At 48.4% G+C, this 19,999-nt stretch overlaps 1 protein-coding gene across 1 annotated transcript in view; it reads right to left on the bottom strand.

The window, feature by feature from the left end:
* Positions 1-2,442: 2,442 nt before the first annotated feature.
* The window catches only part of ptpn12 (protein tyrosine phosphatase non-receptor type 12), a 93,865-nt gene continuing 76,308 nt past the window's right edge, over positions 2,443-19,999 (bottom strand). Inside the window, exons 14-18 of the mRNA XM_064958881.1 lie at positions 15,330-15,401; positions 12,759-12,841; positions 8,998-9,034; positions 4,585-4,698; positions 2,443-4,358 (exon numbers count right to left, since the gene is read on the bottom strand). Coding sequence (XP_064814953.1) covers positions 4,297-4,358; positions 4,585-4,698; positions 8,998-9,034; positions 12,759-12,841; positions 15,330-15,401 — 368 coding nt within the window. The 3' untranslated portion in view covers positions 2,443-4,296. The remainder of the gene's footprint in view (positions 4,359-4,584; positions 4,699-8,997; positions 9,035-12,758; positions 12,842-15,329; positions 15,402-19,999) is intronic.

The following is a 19,999-nucleotide window of genomic DNA, read 5'->3' as shown; positions in this document are numbered from 1 at the left end:
TTTGTGATTATAAAACATGTTAAAGAGACCCAGATGGCCCCAATGCTACATGCAATTACAATGTTACGAAGTATACACGGATAGAATGTTGTTCAGTGACCTTACTGGACGATCAAGGACATGTGCGCATCATGAAGCCATTCATGGTCATACTACATCGTCATTACAATGTTTTCAAGTATCTACTAATGTGTAAAATGCCTACTTTGAGAGGTCTTGTTCAGTGACCTTATTGGATGATCAAGGACAGGTTTTCACCATGGTTACATGGTCAATCATAGATTAATTTAATCAGCCCCATGCAGGTTTGCTGAGGCAATTTATTTTCTCATGAGAGTTGACAGGAAACCAGAGAGTTTGCTCAATACTCATTCTGAAAACAGTACAGTCCTCCCCTTGCCCCTCAGAGCAACAGACACATAGTGAGAGATGACAGTCCAGAACAGCAAGTCACGCACTAGTATTATATAATCCCATTTGTGCTTTAAGTCTGTCCGTGGCGTGCGTTAGCAATCTAAAAACGGCCTACGGTAGAATCTCAGACCAGCCAGGAAGTCCCTTCGCAATTACTTCAAGGTAAACCAAGTCATGCTATGCCACTGATGCAGAATAAAAATGTCCTTGCATTAGTCCCCTTTTCTGGCGACACCAACTCCAGTTCAACCACAGAGCGAGAGAAGATAGAACATTGAAACAGACGAATAGAATACTCGGAGATAATACCGGCCCTCCGTGTTCGGAATCACTTCTCATCAATCAGCTTCTCTGAAATCATGTGCGAGTGCAGTCAAGACATCGCTGCATCGGTCCATTGCAATATATATATATATATATATACACACACACACATACACACACAGGATAACACTGATCACAGAGATATGCGGCCTTGAGTTCAGCATGTCAGGGAGAAATATATGTCTGTACGGTTTATGTTCTGTTTAAGACGTACGAGTTGTAGAACCAGAGTTCAAACTGAAGCGGAGCAGCGCAGACAGAAGTGGATGCTGTTACGGCCAGTCATGTCTGCAACATCCGTCTTCTCTTTGGAAACAGAAACACTACTCTGGCATTAAATAGGAATCCATCTTCCTTTCCCAAGCAATAGGGAGGAGTTGGCACACCATGAACAACATAGGCTACATACAACAGCTGCTTGGACCGTTCTACCACTGCCAGTCATATGGAGTGTATTGGAACAAACCAAGGCTACTGCATATAGCTCGCTATATGGTGGTATTCAAGATGAGGTTAAATCAATAGATGCAAACTAATATTTTGATTAGCTATGTAGCTAAAGATACTGTACTGTACACCGTATGTGTGTCATTAAGCCACAAAGCACTTCCCAACTGTGTTATTCTCACCAGATCATGTTGAAGGATGCACCACGACTACTAGACACACTTATTAATAAATCAATGCACAGCTCTGCTTTCTCAATAATTCTCTGAGAGACTAGTCCAGGATCTGAGCCAGATAAGTGAAGAAGAGTGTTGGCCAGGACACAATACATCCCAGGTGTATATCTGTATTCATTAAACCGGAGCTTCTTCAAATGGGACCAGTAGCTTCGGAAATTAAACGTGTAAGTAATGTAATTGGAACACGTGAGCCCAATACATACCAGAAACCTGCCTCATCAATAACTCCCCCCGATAGAAGTGTGACGAGCCTCATCAATAACTCCTCCACCTGCAGTCACAGGGAGGAAGTGTGTCAGTGTGACAAGCCTCATCAATAACTCCTCCACCTGCAGTCACAGGGAGGAAGTGTGTGTCAGTGTGACAAGCCTCATCAATAACTCCTCCACCTGCAGTCACAGGGAGGAAGTGTGTCAAACATGTGGTGGAAATCCCCAGGCGTGTGGGAACTCATTTCATTGAAAACATACTAAAACCTTCCAATTGAAGTGTGTGTCATGCATCATATGTGCCAACCTACAGTGAGAAAATGTGTCACATTAGAACAGATGAAGGATAAAACCCAGGTGGAAGTGGACCTTATATGGAACCGTGTGTGTGTGTGTGTGTGTGTGTGTGGGGAAAACCCCAGGTTGATGGAGAACTCTCGCTGAGCTCACTTCCTGCCAAGTCCCAAGTTAGTGAATGTACTCATCCCTCTGGACACCTGCAGCCTGATCACACACACACACAGAGAATCCCCCCCCTCACACACAGAGGGAATTCCCCCCCACACACACAGAGAATTCCCCCCCACACACACAGAGAATCCCCCACACACACAGAGGGAATTCCCCCCACACACACACACACAGAGAGAACCCCCCCCCCCACACACACAGAGAATCCCCCCCCCACACACACACACAGAATTCCCCCCACACACACACACCCACACACAGAGAATTCCCCCCCCACACACACACACACAGAGAGAGAGAATCCCCACACACACACAGAGAATCCCCACACACACAGAGGAAGCCCCAGCGCTACTCCCCCAGCCCCTCTAGAGACTTTAAAAACAGTGTAGGAAAACAAGGAAGCATGTTCTACTTGATGTCTTTAGTCTTTACTGACGGGTCCATTGATTTCTGCAACATACAAACAGGTCTGCGTTGTGTAGGAGGAGGAGGGGTGTCAGAGAGGGTCTGTGACCCAAAAAGGCACCATGTTCCCTATATAGTGCACTACTTTTGACCAGAGCCCCCATAGGGCCCTATTCCCTACTTTTGACCAGAGTCTGGTCTGTTCATAAGTAGTGGACTATTATAGGGAATATAGTGCCATTTGGGACGCAAGCAGTTTCCAAGAGGAGTGGACCAACCAACACGGCTGAGCGCGTGGCTACACGTGCTGCTGATGATGGGGGGGGGGGGGCAGCACTCTCCAAAAGGCACAGGCGGGCTCCAAAACAAATGCTAGTGGTATCAGTTAGGGTCCAAGGGAATTCAACTCCAGGCCTGGAGCGCCAAAAGTACTCCTGGTTTAGTTCATTGGCTGATTGAATCATGTCTCTGATTGGCCAGAGAGTCTAATCATCTGGCGGTGTCATCACCGGGTTTGAATTAGTCTGATGAGAAGGAGCGAGAGAGAAAGAAACCCAGGAGACTTGCAGTCCTCCCGGACTGGAGGGGACTTTCCCCGTTGTGGCAGGGCAGAAACTGAAGAGAGGAGAAACAGCATAGACACACCAAGATCCTTTAGAACAGAAGTGACAGAAAGAGAGATTATTATTACACAATCTTGAGCCCGTTTCCATCTCAGCAAGAGGTCGGCGCTACGCCAGCTGATTCAAAACCTTTACACGTCATTAGAACAAAACCCTGCAATATTTGCTAGAACAAGAGGGCAAATCATTTACAGTCAGAGGAACATTGGGGAGAGGGAGGGGGGTCATGGACAGACTAGTTACATCTTCTGTTAATACGAATATTTAGAGGGAGCACATTAAATATTATATACCTAGTTGCCCTGTACATGTAGAAAACAATGCATATATAGCTATCGAGAAGTTAGCAAAAAAAATGAATCAAAAATAATATAACAGTAGTCCTCTGTCCCTAGTGATACATGTCTTCCTCTGTAATGTCATAATACAAGTCTAAAAGTACAGAAGATAAGAAAGTCAAGTATTTTTCTGGAATAGAAAACTAAACAAAAAGATGAATCGGGATCCAATGTGACGGATTGTTTCGGACTAAGAGTCAAATCCTAACTTGCACTTAAGACCAATTCTCTCCCATTCACATCCTCATGACTAAGTGAAAATTCAACTTAAGTGGAAGTTAGGATTTGCCCCCAAAGAGAATAAGGCAGGTTTGTATGGTCCCAGCAGAGGAGGAGATAATTGTACATCCCAAATGACACACTATTCCCTAAGTAGTGCACTACTTTTGACCAGAGCCCTATGGTCCCTGGTCAAAAGTAGTGCACTATATAGGGAATGGAGTTCCATTTGGGAAACACTTAATAGCACCAGCACACAGACAGCCCCTGGCAACTGGCACAAGTACAGCAGAAAGTGTACCGTTGCATCCTGGGTAGATTATCTAAATTGCTTTGCAGATTGTGTTTTAGGCTTTGTCTCAAATGGCACCCTGTTGCCTACATGTACAAGACTCTGGCCAAATATACAGTGCACTATTTAGGGAATAGGGTGCCATTTCACATCTGCCCTATGAGTTAGGAAAAGGTGTCGGTGTCCAAGGATGGGACAGCACCCAGTCATCTCCTTCATACACAGTGGCCCTTGTAAGAGACAAGGTGAGGATCCAGGAGGACTTGGAGGGGGGAGGGGGGCAGTGAAGGGGGCTATAGGTAGAAGCCATGATCATGTCCACTGTGTAGGGGGGTTCCTGGGGCCTTTGGGTTGTGTGCAGCGGTTACCGTATCCTGGAAGACAAGAGAAGAACAGTGTTATGATGAAAGCGTTTGGGACTTCAGGCCACGTCACCTGACTAGGAAAAATTCTGGTTCTTGGTTGTGGTTATATGTTATGACGAGAAACCAGAGTTTTCCTGGTCAGGAACAACTCAGGGCCCTAGTTATAGGAAACAACTATAGACACAACATGACCATATTTACTATCACTTTCCCTCCTTCTCTTCCTCCTCCTCACCCATCTCGGAGGAAGCCTTGCTCTCTGCTGAGCTGTCTGCTACTGTGGTGTTGGCAGGTAATGTTTCCACTCCTGCTGCATCTGAAATCTTCTTACTCCTCTCTCCTGATGGTTCTAGGACACACCACACAGTGTCAGGTTTCTCTGTCACGCAGTAACACACACACACCACAACACAGTGTCATGTTTCTCTGTCACACAGTAACACACTCACACCACAACACACAGTGTCAGGTTTCCCTGTCACACAGTAACACGCAGTAACACACACACACACACCACAACACACAGTGTCAGGTTTCCCTGTCACGCAGTAACACACACACACCACAACACACAGTGTCAGGTTTCTCTGTCACACAGTAACACACACACACCACAACACACACAGTGTCAGGTTTCCCTGTCACACAGTAACAACACACAGTAACACACACACACCACAACACACACAGTGTCAGGTTTCCCTGTCACGCAGTAACACACACACACACCACAACACACATAGTGTCAGGTTTCCCTGTCACACAGTAACACACACACACACACACCACACAGTGTCAGGTTTCCCTGTCACACAGTAACACACACACACCACAACACACACAGTGTCAGGTTTCCCTGTCACGCAGTAACACACACACACCACAACACACACAGTGTCAGGTTTCCCTGTCACACAGTAACACACACACACACACACACCACACAGTGTCAGGTTTCCCTGTCACACAGTAACACACACACACACACACACACCACAACACACAGTGTCAGGTTTCCCTGTCACGCAGTAACACACAACGTAGCACACACACACAGCTGTTCCTTTAATAAATGCCTACAGTCTTATCATTTCAGGGTCATTTGTGGAACAGTGTACACCTCCAGCAGACTAACTAGGAAACCCAATAAAACCAAGCAGGCTAAAAGATAAGCTTGGAGAAGTGTCAGATGAATACTACATTGGTAATTAGGTTCCACAGACAGACTGCCTCTCTGCTCCCGACTCCAGACCTGACAAAACTCCTTCCAGACCAGACAGACAAAACTCCTTCCAGACCAGACAGACAAAACTCCTTCCAGACCAGACTTTTAGATCATTTAAACATCAATGATTCATTTTCATGGAGATCTTGCAGACCAGAGTGATGTTTCACAGCCAAACCCCTTCTCTCCTAATCACCCATCTGAACATCAGAACAGAGTGATGTTTCACAGCCAAACCCCTGCTCTCTCCTAATCACCCATCTGAACATCAGAACAGAGTGATGTTTCACAGCCAAACCCCTGCTCTCTCCTAATCACCCATCTGAACATCAGAACAGAGTGATGTTTCACAGCCAAACCCCTGCTCTCTCCTAATCACCCATCTGAACATCAGAACAGAGTGATGTTTCACAGCCAAACATGTGTCAGGGGTCCTAATCACCCATCTGAACATCAGAACAGAGTGATGTTTCCTGCCATCCAGGACTGTAAAGATGTGTCAGGGGACCTGAATCATCAAGGGTAGTGTGAACGGCCCAGTACATCACTGGGGCCAAGCTTCCTGCCATCCAGGACCTCTATACCAGGCATCCGACCACAAGGCACTACAGAGGGTAGTGTGAAGCCCAGTACATCACTGGGGCCAAGCTTCCTGCCATCCAGGACCTCTATACCAGGCATCCGACCACAAGGCACTACAGAGGGTAGTGTGAACGGCCCAGTACATCACTGGGGCCAAGCTTCCTGCCATCCAGGACCTCTATACCAGGCATCCGACCACAAGGCACTACAGAGGGTAGTGTGAATGGCCCAGTACATCACTGGGGCCAAGCTTCCTGCCATCCAGGACCTCTATACCAGGCATCCGACCACAAGGCACTACAGAGGGTAGTGTGAACGGCCCAGTACATCACTGGGGCCAAGCTTCCTGCCATCCAGGACCTCTATACCAGGCATCCGACCACAAGGCACTACAGAGGGTAGTGTGAACGGCCCAGTACATCACTGGGGCCAAGCTTCCTGCCATCCAGGAATATACCAGGCATCCGACCACAAGGCACTACAGAGGGAGTGAACGGCCCAGTACATCACTGGGGCCAAGCTTCCTGCCATCCAGGACCTCTATACCAGGCATCCGACCACAAGGCACTACAGAGGGTAGTGTGAACACCAGATCACTGGGGCCAAGCTTCCTGCCATCCAGGACCTCTATACCAGGCATCCGACCACAAGGCACTACAGAGGGTAGTGTGAAAGCCCAGTACATCACTGGGGCCAAGCTTCCTGCCATCCAGGACCTCTATATCAGGCATCCGACCACAAGGCACTACAGAGGGTAGTGTGAACGGCCCAGTACATCACTGGGGCCAAGCTTCCTGCCATCCAGGACCTCTATACCAGGCATCCGACCACAAGGCACTACAGAGGGTAGTGTGAACGGCCCAGTACATCACTGGGGCCAAGCTTCCTGCCATCCAGGACCTCTATACCAGGCATCCGACCACAAGGCACTACAGAGGGTAGTGTGAACGGCCCAGTACATCACTGGGGCCAAGCTTCCTGCCATCCAGGACCTCTATACCAGGCATCCGACCACAAGGCACTACAGAGGGTAGTGTGAACGGCCCAGTACATCACTGGGGCCAAGCTTCCTGCCACCCAGGACCGATATATCATGTCAGAGGAAGGCCCTAAACATTGTCAAAGACTCCAGCCACCCAAGTCATAGACTGTTCTTTCTGCTACCACACGGCAAGCGGTACCGGAGCGCCAAGTCTAGGCCCAAGAGGCTTCTAAACAGCTTCTACCCCCAAGCCATAATACTCCTGAACATCTAGTCAAAAAGCCACCCAGACAATTGGCATTGCCCCCCTCCCCCTCTTTACACCACTGCTACTCTGTTGTCATCTATGCATGTACATTTCAACAAACTCGACTCTGTGCCCATGTATATAGTCTCCACACAAACCGGTGCCCCCGCATATACTCCACATCGACTCTGTACCGGTACCCCCTGCATATAGTCTCCACATCGACTCTGTACCGGTACCCCCTGTATATAGTCTCCACATCGACTGCATATAGTCTCCACCGGTACCGGTACCCCCTGTATAGTCTAGCCTCCACATTGACTCTGTACCGGTACCCCCTGTATATAGTCTCCACATCGACTCTGTACCGGTACCCCTGTATATAGTCTCCACATCGACTCTGTACCGGTACCCCTGTATATAGTCTTGACTGTACCGGTACCCCTGTATATAGTCTCCACATCGACTCTGTACCGGTACCCCTGTATATAGTCTCCACATTGACTCTGTACCGGTACCCCTGTATATAGTCTCCACATTGACGCCTCGGTACCCCCCTGTATATAGTCTCCACATCGACTCGGTACCGGTACCCCTGTATATAGTCTCCACCACATACCCCTGTATATACTACCGGTACCCCCTGTATATAGTCTCCACATTGACTCTGTACCGGTACCCCTGTATATAGCCTCCACATTGATACCCCCTGTATATAGTCTCATCGACTCTGTACCGGTACCCCCTGTATATAGTCTCCACATTGACTCTGTACCGGTACCCCTGTATATAGTCTCCACATTGACTCTGTACCGGTACCCCCTGTATATAGTCTCCACATCGACTCTGTACCGGTACCCCCTGTATATAGCCACCACATTGACTCTGTACCGGTACCCCTGTATATAGTCTCCACATCGACTCTGTACCGGTACCCCCTGTATATAGTCTCCACATCGACTCTGTACCGGTACCCCTGTATATAGTCTCCACATTGACTCTGTACCGGTACCCCTGTATATAGTCTCCACATCGACTCTGTACCGGTACCCCCTGTATATAGTCTCCACATCGACTCTGTACCGGTACCCCTGTATATAGTTCCACATTGACTCTGTACCGGTCCCCTGTATATAGTCTCCACATTGACTCTTACCGGTTGTATATAGTCTCGCCATTGTTATTTCACTGCTGCTCTTTAATTACTTGTTACTTTTCTCTCTTATTCTCCTCCGTATGTGTTTGAAACTGCATTGTTGTTTCGGGGCTCGTAAGTAAGCATTTCACTGTTATACACCTGTTGTATTCGGCAAATGTGACAAATAAAATTTGATTTGATGTTTTACAGCCAAACCCCTGCGCTCTCCTAATCACCCATCTGAGAGGGAGGGACAAAACCACATCTGAGACTGACTGAGGCCCAAATGGCACTCTATCCCCTTCATAGTGCACTACTCAGGACCAGGACCCATGCACTATATAGGGAATAGGGTTCCATTTGGGATGCATCCTAGGGCTTATGTTGGGTAATGAGACCCCCCCCCTCAAGCCATCAGAGGCAGCATGGGCAGCCAATCATTTAGCCTAAACACTGAAGAGATGAGCCACCTACCTCTCTCTGCTGTCTGTGCCTGTGTACTCCTCTGCTCCTGTGAAGAGAGACAGAGGACAGATTAATAACAGGGCTGAAGAGATGGAGGAGAGAGATGGAGGACAGATTAATAACAGGGCTGAAGAGATGGAGGAGAGAGATGGAGGACACAGATTAATAACAGGGCTGAAGAGATGGAGGAGAGAGATGGAGGACACAGATTAATAACAGGGCTGAAGAGATGGAGGAGAGAGATGGAGGACACAGATTAATAACAGGGCTGAAGAGATGGAGGAGAGAGACGGAGGACACAGATTAATAACAGGGCTGAAGAAGAGATGGAGGAGAGAGATTAATAACAGGGCTGAAGAGATGGAGGAGAGAGACGGAGGACACAGATTAATAACAGGGCTGAAGAAGAGATGGAGGAGAGAGATTAATAACAGGGCTGAAGAGATGGAGGAGAGAGACGGAGGACACAGATTAATAACAGGGCTGAAGAGATGGAGGAGAGAGACGGAGGACACAGATTAATAACAGGGCTGAAGAAGAGATGGAGGAGAGAGATGGAGGACACAGATTAATAACAGGGCTGAAGAGGAGATGATGGAGGAGAGAGACGGAGGACACAGATTAATAACAGGGCTGAAGAGGAGATGATGGAGGAGAGAGACGGAGGACACAGATTAATAACAGGGCTGAAGAAGAGATGATGGAGGAGAGAGACGGAGGACACAGATTAATAACAGGGCTGAAGAAGAGATGGAGGAGAGAGATGGAGGACACAGATTAATAACAGGGCTGAAGAAGAGATGGAGGAGAGAGACGGAGGACACAGGTTAATAACAGGGCTGAAGAAGAGATGATGGAGGAGAGAGACGGAGGACACAGATTAATAACAGGGCTGAAGAGATGATGGAGGAGAGAGACGGAGGACACAGGTTAATAACAGGGCTGAAGAAGAGATGATGGAGGAGAGACGGAGGACACAGATTAATAACAGGGCTGAAGAAGAGATGATGGAGGAGAGAGACGGAGGACACAGATTAATAACAGGGCTGAAGAAGAGATGGAGGAGAGAGACGGAGGACACAGATTAATAACAGGGCTGAAGAAGAGATGATGGAGGAGAGACGGAGGACACAGATTAATAACAGGGCTGAAGAAGAGATGATGGAGGAGAGAGACGGAGGACACAGGTTAATAACAGGGCTGAAGAAGAGATGATGGAGGAGAGACGGAGGACACAGATTAATAACAGGGCTGAAGAGATGATGGAGGAGAGAGACGGAGGACACAGATTAATAACAGGGCTGAAGAAGAGATGGAGGAGAGAGACGGAGGACACAGATTAATAACAGGACTGAAGAAGAGATGATGGAGGAGAGAGACGGAGGACACAGATTAATAACAGGACTGAAGAAGAGATGGAGGAGAGAGACGGAGGACACAGATTAATAACAGGGCTGAAGAAGAGATGGAGGAGAGAGATGGAGGACACAGATTAATAACAGGGCTGAAGAAGAGATGATGGAGGAGAGAGATGGAGGACACAGATTAATAACAGGGCTGAAGAGATGGAGGAGAGAGATGGAGGACACAGGTTAATAACAGGGCTGAAGAGATGGAGGAGGAGAGAGATGGAGGACACAGATTAATAACAGGGCTGAAGAAGAGATGGAGGAGAGAGACGGAGGACACAGATTAATAACAGGGCTGAAGAAGAGATGGAGGAGAGAGATGGAGGACACAGATTAATAACAGGGCTGAAGAGATGGAGGAGAGAGACGGAGGACACAGGTTAATAACAGGGCTGAAGAGATGATGGAGGAGAGACGGAGGACACAGATTAATAACAGGGCTGAAGAGATGGAGGAGAGAGACGGAGGACACAGATTAATAACAGGGCTGAAGAGATGGAGGAGAGATGATGGAGGAGAGACGGAGGACACAGATTAATAACAGGGCTGAAGAAGAGATGGAGGAGAGAGATGGAGGACACAGATTAATAACAGGGCTGAAGAAGAGATGGAGGAGAGAGATGGAGGACACAGATTAATAACAGGGCTGAAGAGATGGAGGAGAGAGACGGAGGACACAGATTAATAACAGGGCTGAAGAAAGAGATGGAGGAGAGAGATGGAGGACACAGATTAATAACAGGGCTGAAAGAGATGGAGGAGAGAGATGGAGGACACAGATTAATAACAGGGCTGAAGAAGAGATGGAGGAGAGAGATGGAGGACACAGATTAATAACAGGGCTGAAGAGATGGATGGAGGAGAGAGATGGAGGACACAGATTAATAACAGGGCTGAAGAAGAGATGGAGGAGAGAGATGGAGGACACAGATTAATAACAGAAGAAGAGATGGAGGAGAGAGATGGAGGACACAGATTAATAACAGGGCTGAAGAAGAGATGGAGGAGAGAGATGGAGGGAGGGCTGAAGAAGAGATGGAGGAGAGAGATGGAGGACACAGATTAATAACAGGGCTGAAGAAGAGATGATGGAGGAGAGAGATGGAGGACACAGATTAATAACAGGGCTGAAGAAGAGATGATGGAGGAGAGAGATGGAGGACACAGATTAATAACAGGGCTGAAGATGATGGAGGAGAGAGATGGAGGACACAGATTAATAACAGGGCTGAAGAGATGATGGAGGAGAGAGATGGAGGACACAGATTAATAACAGGGCTGAAGAGATGATGGAGGAGAGAGATGATGGAGGAGAGAGATGGAGGACACAGATTAATAACAGGGCTGAAGAGATGATGGAGGAGAGAGACGGAGGACACAGATTAATAACAGGGCTGAAGAGATGGAGGAGAGAGATGGAGGACACAGATTAATAACAGGGCTGAAGAAGAGATGGAGGAGAGAGATGGAGGACACAGATTAATAACAGGGCTGAAGAAGAGATGATGGAGGAGAGAGATGGAGGACACAGATTAATAACAGGGCTGAAGAAGAGATGATGGAGGAGAGAGATGGAGGACACAGATTAATAACAGGGCTGAAAGAGATGGAGGAGAGAGATGGAGGACACAGATTAATAACAGGGCTGAAGATGATGGAGGAGAGAGATGGAGGACACAGATTAATAACAGGGCTGAAGAAGAGATGGAGGAGAGAGATGGAGGACACAGATTAATAACAGGGCTGAAGAAGAGATGATGGAGGAGAGACGGAGGACACAGATTAATAACAGGGCTGAAGAAGAGATGATGGAGGAGAGAGATGGAGGACACAGATTAATAACAGGGCTGAGAGAGATGGAGGAGAGAGATGGAGGACACAGATTAATAACAGGGCTGAAGAGATGATGGAGAGAGAGATGGAGGACACAGATTAATAACAGGGCTGAGAAAGAGATGGAGGAGAGGATGGAGGAGAGAGACAGGGGAGAGAGATGGAGGACACAGATTAATAACAGGGCTGAAGAAGAGATGATGGAGGGAGAGATGGAGGACACAGATTAATAACAGGGCTGAAGAAGAGATGACGGAGGAGAGAGACGGAGGAGAGAGACGGAGGAGAGAGACGGAGGAGAGAGACGGAGGACGTATCTCAACGGAACATATAAAGCAGCTGAAAGCAGTTGTTCCTGTCTAGAACCAACACACCTCAACCCATCATCAAGCCCTTAATGACTTGAATCAGGTCTGTTAGTACTGGGCTGGAACAAAACCCTGCACACCCCGTGGGTCCCCAGAAGCAGGACTGGAGAACAGACGTCTAGAGGTTTGTTTCTACAAAGCTGGTGAGAATGGTGTTCACCTGAGGAAAACCTGCTCCTTTTACTGACTGGTCCTCCGAGATACTCCAGTCTGATGGTCCTGGTGCCTTCAACTCTGATGGGTCTGGAGATGGACAGAGAGAGAAAGAGAGAGAGAAAGTAAAAAGACAAGAGAGAGACTTCCATAGAGACACTGTAGCTCTATATATTTGGTAGCCTCAAAGTGCCAGGCTTCTAGGCTGCGGACACAAGAGCATGTCTGTCATGTCTGGCCACGAGACGTCTCTTTTCAACAGCCTTTATGTACCACTGACTTCCTCATCCATTCCATTGTAGCTGTTCTTACATGCTGGAGGTCATTTAAGCTCCAACTTCGACTGTTCTGTCGACCAACCCCCGTCTGTCTCCTCAGCACTTATTGGTTGACCCTGCCCTTCCTGTCTTCACTGTGTGTTTAAGACGAGTTGTAAACGTAACACTAGTTGTAAACGTATATATGCCGTCTTGTGATCTTTTTATATTCTAGTATTTTATTTTATATTATTGTTATATTAACTTTGACCTGCATGTTGGAGTTTGGAGCTGAAGAGTGTCACTGGACCGTGTGCATGTGACTAATAAACTCTCATTTGATAAATGTCATGAACACACACCGCACATCTACACACAATCTAATGAGAGCATGTTCATTCCAGAGAACGTTAACTCTGTCCTCCATCCCCGTCTCGCTCCCTCCATCCTCCCTCCCTTCACAGCAGCACAGGGCTGGGGCTGCCCTGCAGGCAAGGGGTTCATAACAGTTGAACGAGGAGGGGGATTCAGAGAGGAACCATCAGCGGACAGTGAGGGGTGGGACTCTGGTTTGAGCGGAGCGGGGTTATTTGACATAGCCCTGCTGGCACAAAAAGATCCTTAACCAACTGAGAAGCTAATTTGATCAACAATATTTGTGCCACCTTGGTAATTGTGGCACTGCATTATCATCAACAAACAAAAACAAACTTGCATTGAGAACCAGGCAATAGCCCTGCTGCCTGTGGTAACAATAACGCAGCTATGATGACAAGTTGTAGCTGGGGAAACGCCCATAAGCATTAACCCCTCAGAGCTGGACCCAGTTGGACTCTGCTTCTAATGACCTCTAGAATTAATTATCTGGCGGTCCTGCAACGTCTGCCCTTGGGCCTAATGACATCATTGGGGTGGCAGGGCTGCCTCGTGGCTAGAGCATTGGACTAGTAACCAGAAGGTTGCAAGTTCAAATCCCTGAGCTGACAAGGTACAAATCTGTCGTTCTGCCCCTGAACAGGCAGTTAACCCACTGTTCCTAGGCCGTCATTGAAAATAAGAATTTGTTCTTAACTGACTTGCCTAGTTAAATAAAGGTAAAATAAAAAATAAAAATGAGGCCTTGGGCCTAATGACATCACCATAGTATCAATGTCAGTCAGGTACTGCTGCTGGGGATAGACGTAGGACCAGGAGTATTTCAGAACCATCTGAGCGGATCTGTTACAACTCAGGGCCCTCGTTGTTCTTCTAGACTATACCTGGGGCCTGAAGTACTTCCTGGTCTGGTCACATGGTGATGAAAACCTCCTGGCCCTCTGTACGTCCCTAATAGAAGTTGAGTGGTGTGATGTTGTAACACTAAGGCAGCCAATCAGTTGGTGTGATGTTGTAACACTAAGGAGTTGTAACACTAAGGAGTTGTAACACTAAGGAGTTGTAACACTAAGGAGTTGGAACACTAAGGAGTTGGAACACTAAGGAGTTATTTTGGGCAACTTTAAGGCTTTTTTTTTTTTATCTTAATTTAACCAGGCAAGTCCGTTAAGAGCAAATTTTTATTTACCCCGGCCAAACCCTAACCCGGACGACGCTTGGCCAATTGTGCGCCGCCCGATAGAACTCCCAATCACGGCCGGTTGTGATACAGCCGGGAATCGAACCTGGGTCTGTAGTGACGCCTCTAGCACTGAGATGCAGTGCCTTAGACCGCTGAGCCACTCGGGAGCCCCCCCCCCCCTTCATATGGTGGTGTCTGGCTTACAGACTGGATAAATACTGCAGAGAATCAGAGTTGACTTAACTAAAAAGCTGGTCATTTAATTTCCGTGCTCTTTCATCAACAACAGTCATAACAAAAGTCATCTGGAAGAGTTCTGAAGCTGAGATGACTGAGAAGGCGGCAAAACTATCCATGTTCAAGGTCTGCAGACTTGTTTCTGGCGCCCTCTTGTGTCAAGCCACCACACTGCAGCAGAAGATAGCGGGCAGACCAAGGGGTGGAGCCAGTCATGGAGGGCTGAAGAATGCCCGAAGGTGCAGGTTTTTGTTCCAGCCCAGCTCTAACACACTCAATTCCCCTTTTCACAATTTAAATAGGAGACTATGATTAGTTGATAATTTTAAATCAGATGTGTTAACGTACAGTTGGGATAGAACAAAAGCCTGCAACACATTGGCACTCCAGGATGTTGGAAATTGCAGACCCTCCCTTGTCTGTCGTCTCATGATGCCAGACATCTTACTACAGCTCACCATTCCTGATGTATGAGACCAAGACTGGGAGATCAAGATGATCCCTGTCTCGCACCGTTAAAACACACCTGTGGCCAAAATGAAGGACTCTGGGGTTCTCTCAGGTAGAGGGGGAGGGGAATCTTCACTCTGGTCGCTGTCTGGGTCAGAGGTCAGAGTACAGCAGGGGTTATTACCAGGGGTCAAAGGTCAAATTGACGGCCAATCAACAATCAAACGACAGCGATAAACAGGAACATCTGAAATGGTGCCCTATTCCTAATGATTAAGTACACTACTTTTAGCCAGAGCCCAAGGTGAAGTAGTGCACTACTTTTAGCCAGAGCCCTAGGTGAAGTAGTGCACTACTTTTAGCCAGAGCCCTAGGTGAATTAGTGCACTACTTTTAGCCAGAGCCCTAGGTGAAGTAGTGCACTACTTTTAGCCAGAGCCCAAGGTGAAGTAGTGCACTACTTTTAGCCAGAGCCCTAGGTGAAGTAGTGCACTACTTTTAGCCAGAGCCCTAGGTGAATTAGTGCACTACTTTTAGCCAGAGCCCTAGGTGAAGTAGTGCACTACTTTTAGCCAGAGCCTAGGTGAAGTAGTGCACTACCAGAGCCCAAGGTGAAGTAGTGCACTACTTTTAGCCAGAGCCCAAGGTGAAGTAGGTGAAGTAGTGCACTACTTTTAGCCAGAGCCCAAGGTGAAGTAGTGCACTACTTTTAGCCAGAGCCCAAGGTGAAGTAGTGCACTACTTTTAGCCAGAGCTCTAGGTAAAGTAGTGCACTACTTTTAGCCAGAGCCCTAGGTGAAGTAGTGCACTACTTTTAGCCAGAGCCCTAGGGGAAGTAGTGCACTACTTTTAGCCAGAGCCCTAGGGGAAGTAGTGCAGTGTAAAGACAAAGGTACCATTTCAGATGCAGCCAGAGAGACAAGCTCAGAAGACATCCTCCCAGATTCAGAGCCATAACCACCCCAAGACAACACGCCACAAAGCCAAGCAGAGCCAAAATCAACACCAAACCATTCAATCATTTCCATCAAATCACAGCTGTTTCAATCACAAGCGAAGAGATCATACAATCAGAGATCAGGTGATTTTGAGATCATGATTAGGATATCGCTCGATTCCCATCAGCTGCCTTTGATCAAAATCCCATCTCCGGGCAGTTAAGTGATTGTCAGGCCATTGTGTGTAGCGTGGCAGTATAGGAGGCTTTACACCCGTGCACACGGCTGGTTGGTACACATGCACTGCCCCACAAATCTATCCCAGCCACCCACCAATCCCCTTTCCAGGGCCCACTGGTGCTTGACCACTAGCCAGCTCTCGGACACACACACACACACGTTGCCTGCTCAGTCTGCCTCAACTCATCCAAGCCTGACCTCTCACATGCTCATAGCACTCTCCATCCCTTCCCCTCCTCTCCATCCCTTCCTCTCCTCTCCATCCCTTCCTCTCCTCTCCATCCCTTCCCTCCCCTCCATCCCTTCCTCTCCTCTCCATCCCTTCCTCTCCTCTCCATCCCTTCCTCTCCTCTCCATCCCTTCCTCATCCTCTCCATCCTTTCTTCCCCCCCATCCATCCCTTCCTCTCCCCCTCCATCCTTTCTTCCCCATCCATCCCTTCCCCCCTCCATCCCTTCCCCACTATCTCCATCCCTTCCTCTCCATCCCCCTCCATCCCCCCTCCATCCCCCCTCCATCCCTTCCCCACAATCTCCATCCCTTCCCCCCCATCCACCCCTCCCCCCTCCATCCCCTTCTCCCCCCTCCATCCCTTCCCCATCCCTTCCCCCCCCCTCCATCCTTCTTCCCCATCCATCCCCCCCCTCCATCCCTTCTTCCCACTATCTCCATCCCTTCCTCTCCATCCCTTCCCCATCCATCCCCCCTCCATCCCTTCCCCCCTCCATCCCTTCCCCCCTCCATCCATCCCATCCCCCCCTTCTTCCCCCTCCATCCCTTCCCCATCCATCCCTTCCCCCCCCCCCTTCCATCCCTTCCCCCCCCCTCCATCCCTCCCCCCCCTCCACCCCCTCCATCCCTTCCCCCTCCCCCATCCCTTCCCCACTCCATCTCCATCCCTTCCCCCCCCCTCCATCCCTTCCCCACTATCTCCATCCTTCCATCTCCACTGAGGAGTCTTTCCACATCAACTATCCTCCCAGACACTGTTTGCTTCCTCACTCAGAACCAGCCTAACACTACTCTGTCTGGCAAAGGGCAGAGGGAAACACAAGCAGAAAAAGGTTCCAGGAGACATTGTTCATTGTTAAAACACATTGAGCTGTAGTCTGTAGCTTAGCTTCAGGTTATCCACACCACTCGCCTGCCAGCAGAGCCATTTGTGCATCCATAACCACCTTTATTTCCTGTCTAGGAGTCTGCGATTATGCACGGATGCTCAAATGGCTATTCTAGCGTGTCTAGTCTCCTCTCCTGTCTGAAACACCCTGTTGAGGCCTAGCGTCTCCTCTCCTGTCTGAAACACCCTGTTGAGGCCTAGCAACATCTCTCCTGTCTGAAACACCCTGTTGAGGCCTAGCAACATCTCTCCTGTCTGAAACACCCTGTTGAGGCCTAGCAACATCTCTCCTGTCTGAAACACCCTGTTGAGGCCTAGCAACATCTCTCCTGTCTGAAACACCCTGTTGAGGCCGAGCAACATCTCTCCTATCTGAAACACCCTGTTGAGGCCTAGCAACATCTCTCCTGTCTGAAACACCCTGTTGAGGCCTAGCAACATCTCTCCTGTCTGAAACACCCTGTTGAGGCCTAGCAACATCTCTCCTGTCTGAAACACCCTGTTGAGGCCTAGCAACATCTCTCCTGTCTGAAACACCCTGTTGAGGCCTAGCAACATCTCTCCTGTCTGAAACACCCTGTTGAGGCCTAGCAACATCTCTCCTGTCTGAAACACCCTGTTGAGGCCTAGCAACATCTCTCCTGTCTGAAACACCCTGTTGAGGCCTAGCAACATCTCTCCTGTCTGAAACACCCTGTTGAGGCCTAGCAACATCTCTCCTGTCTGAAACACCCTGTTGAGGAGCAACATCTCTCTCCTGTCTGAAACACCCTGTTGAGGCCTAGCAACATCTCTCCTGTCTGAAACACCCTGTTGAGGCCTAGCAACATCTCTCCTGTCTGAAACACCCTGTTGAGGCCCAGCAACATCTCTCCTGTCTGAAACGCCCTGTTGAGGCCCAGCAACATCTCTCCTGTCTGAAACACCCTGTTGAGGCCTAGCAACATCTCTCCTGTCTGAAACACCCTGTTGAGGCCTAGCAACATCTCTCCTTGGGGAAAGAATAAACAGCCTGGTACATTACAGCCTGTGTCCCAAAAGGCACCCTTTTGTCAAAGGTAGTTCACTATATAGGGAGCCGATTGGGATATAACCTACATTGAGAACCAGCTCAGTCGTGGGGCAGCAGAACACCAGCCCTGTTTGCACCACAGACAGATGCTAGATTAATCCATGCTTTGGCCCACAGAGCACCGCTAATGGCCCACTTCCAATGGGCTGACATGCAGGCAGACACCTCCCCCACCAAGCACGGATGGGCAGAAAGCACCACATGCCATGAGCTCAGAGACGTGAACAGCAGCACCCGTAGACACACATGATCAGATGTTTACTCATCTCACACTCAGAACATTTCACACAGTCAACAAAACATCCAATAACAGACTGACAAGTCTTACATTACCCTTCAACAGAACCCCACCTAGTTACATTACCCTTCAACAGAACCCCACCTAGTTACATTACCCCTCAACAGAACCCCACCTAGTTACATTACCCTCTCAACAGAACCCCACCTAAGAGTTACATTCCCCTCTCTACATAACCCCACCTAAGAGTTACATTCTCCTGTCTAACCCCACCCAAGAGTTACATACACCCTCCACATAACCCCACCTAAGAGTTACATTACCCCTCTCCACATAACCCCACCTAAGAGTTACATTACCCCTCTCAACATAACCCCACCTAAGAGTTACATTACCCCTCTCAACATAACCCCACCTAGTTACATTACCCATAGACAACATAAACCCCACCATCTTTACATAACCCCACTAGTTACATCCCCTCTCTGTCTGATAACCCCTAAGAGTTACATTACCCTTCAACATAACCCCACCTAGTTACATGTCCCTTCACTGTCACCTAGCAAGAGTTACATTAACTCAACAACCCCACCTGGAGTTACAGCCCCTGTCTGAAACATAGGCCCCACCTGGAGTTACATTAAACCCTGTCCCACATAAGCCCACCTGCTGGAGTTACATTACCCTCTGGGACATAACCCCACCTAAGAGTTACATTACCCTAACATAACCCCACCTAAGCCTGTTGGATTACCCAGCCTAAACATAACCCCACCTGCTGAGTTACATTACCCCCCCCTCCACATAACCCCAGGCCTAAGAGTTACATTAGTCATGACAGATGTTTAACCCCACCTAAGAGTTACATTAAACATAACCCCTAGTTACATTACCCCTCAACAGAACCCCACTGGAGTTACATTAACCCTAAGCCAAGGCCCTCAACAGAACCCCACCAAGAGTTACATTACCCTCTACATAACCCCACCTAAGAGTTACATTACCCTAACCAACCCCACCTAAGTGTTACATTACCCCTCTCTACATAACCCCACCTAAGAGTTACATTACCCCTCTCCACATAACCCCACCTAAGAGTTGCATTACCCCTCTCACATAACCCCACCTAAGAGTTACA

This window comes from Oncorhynchus masou, unplaced genomic scaffold, assembly GCF_036934945.1.
Source record: "Oncorhynchus masou masou isolate Uvic2021 unplaced genomic scaffold, UVic_Omas_1.1 unplaced_scaffold_1385, whole genome shotgun sequence".
NCBI lineage: Eukaryota > Metazoa > Chordata > Actinopteri > Salmoniformes > Salmonidae > Oncorhynchus > Oncorhynchus masou.
This window is presented reverse-complemented; position numbering and strand designations above follow the sequence as displayed.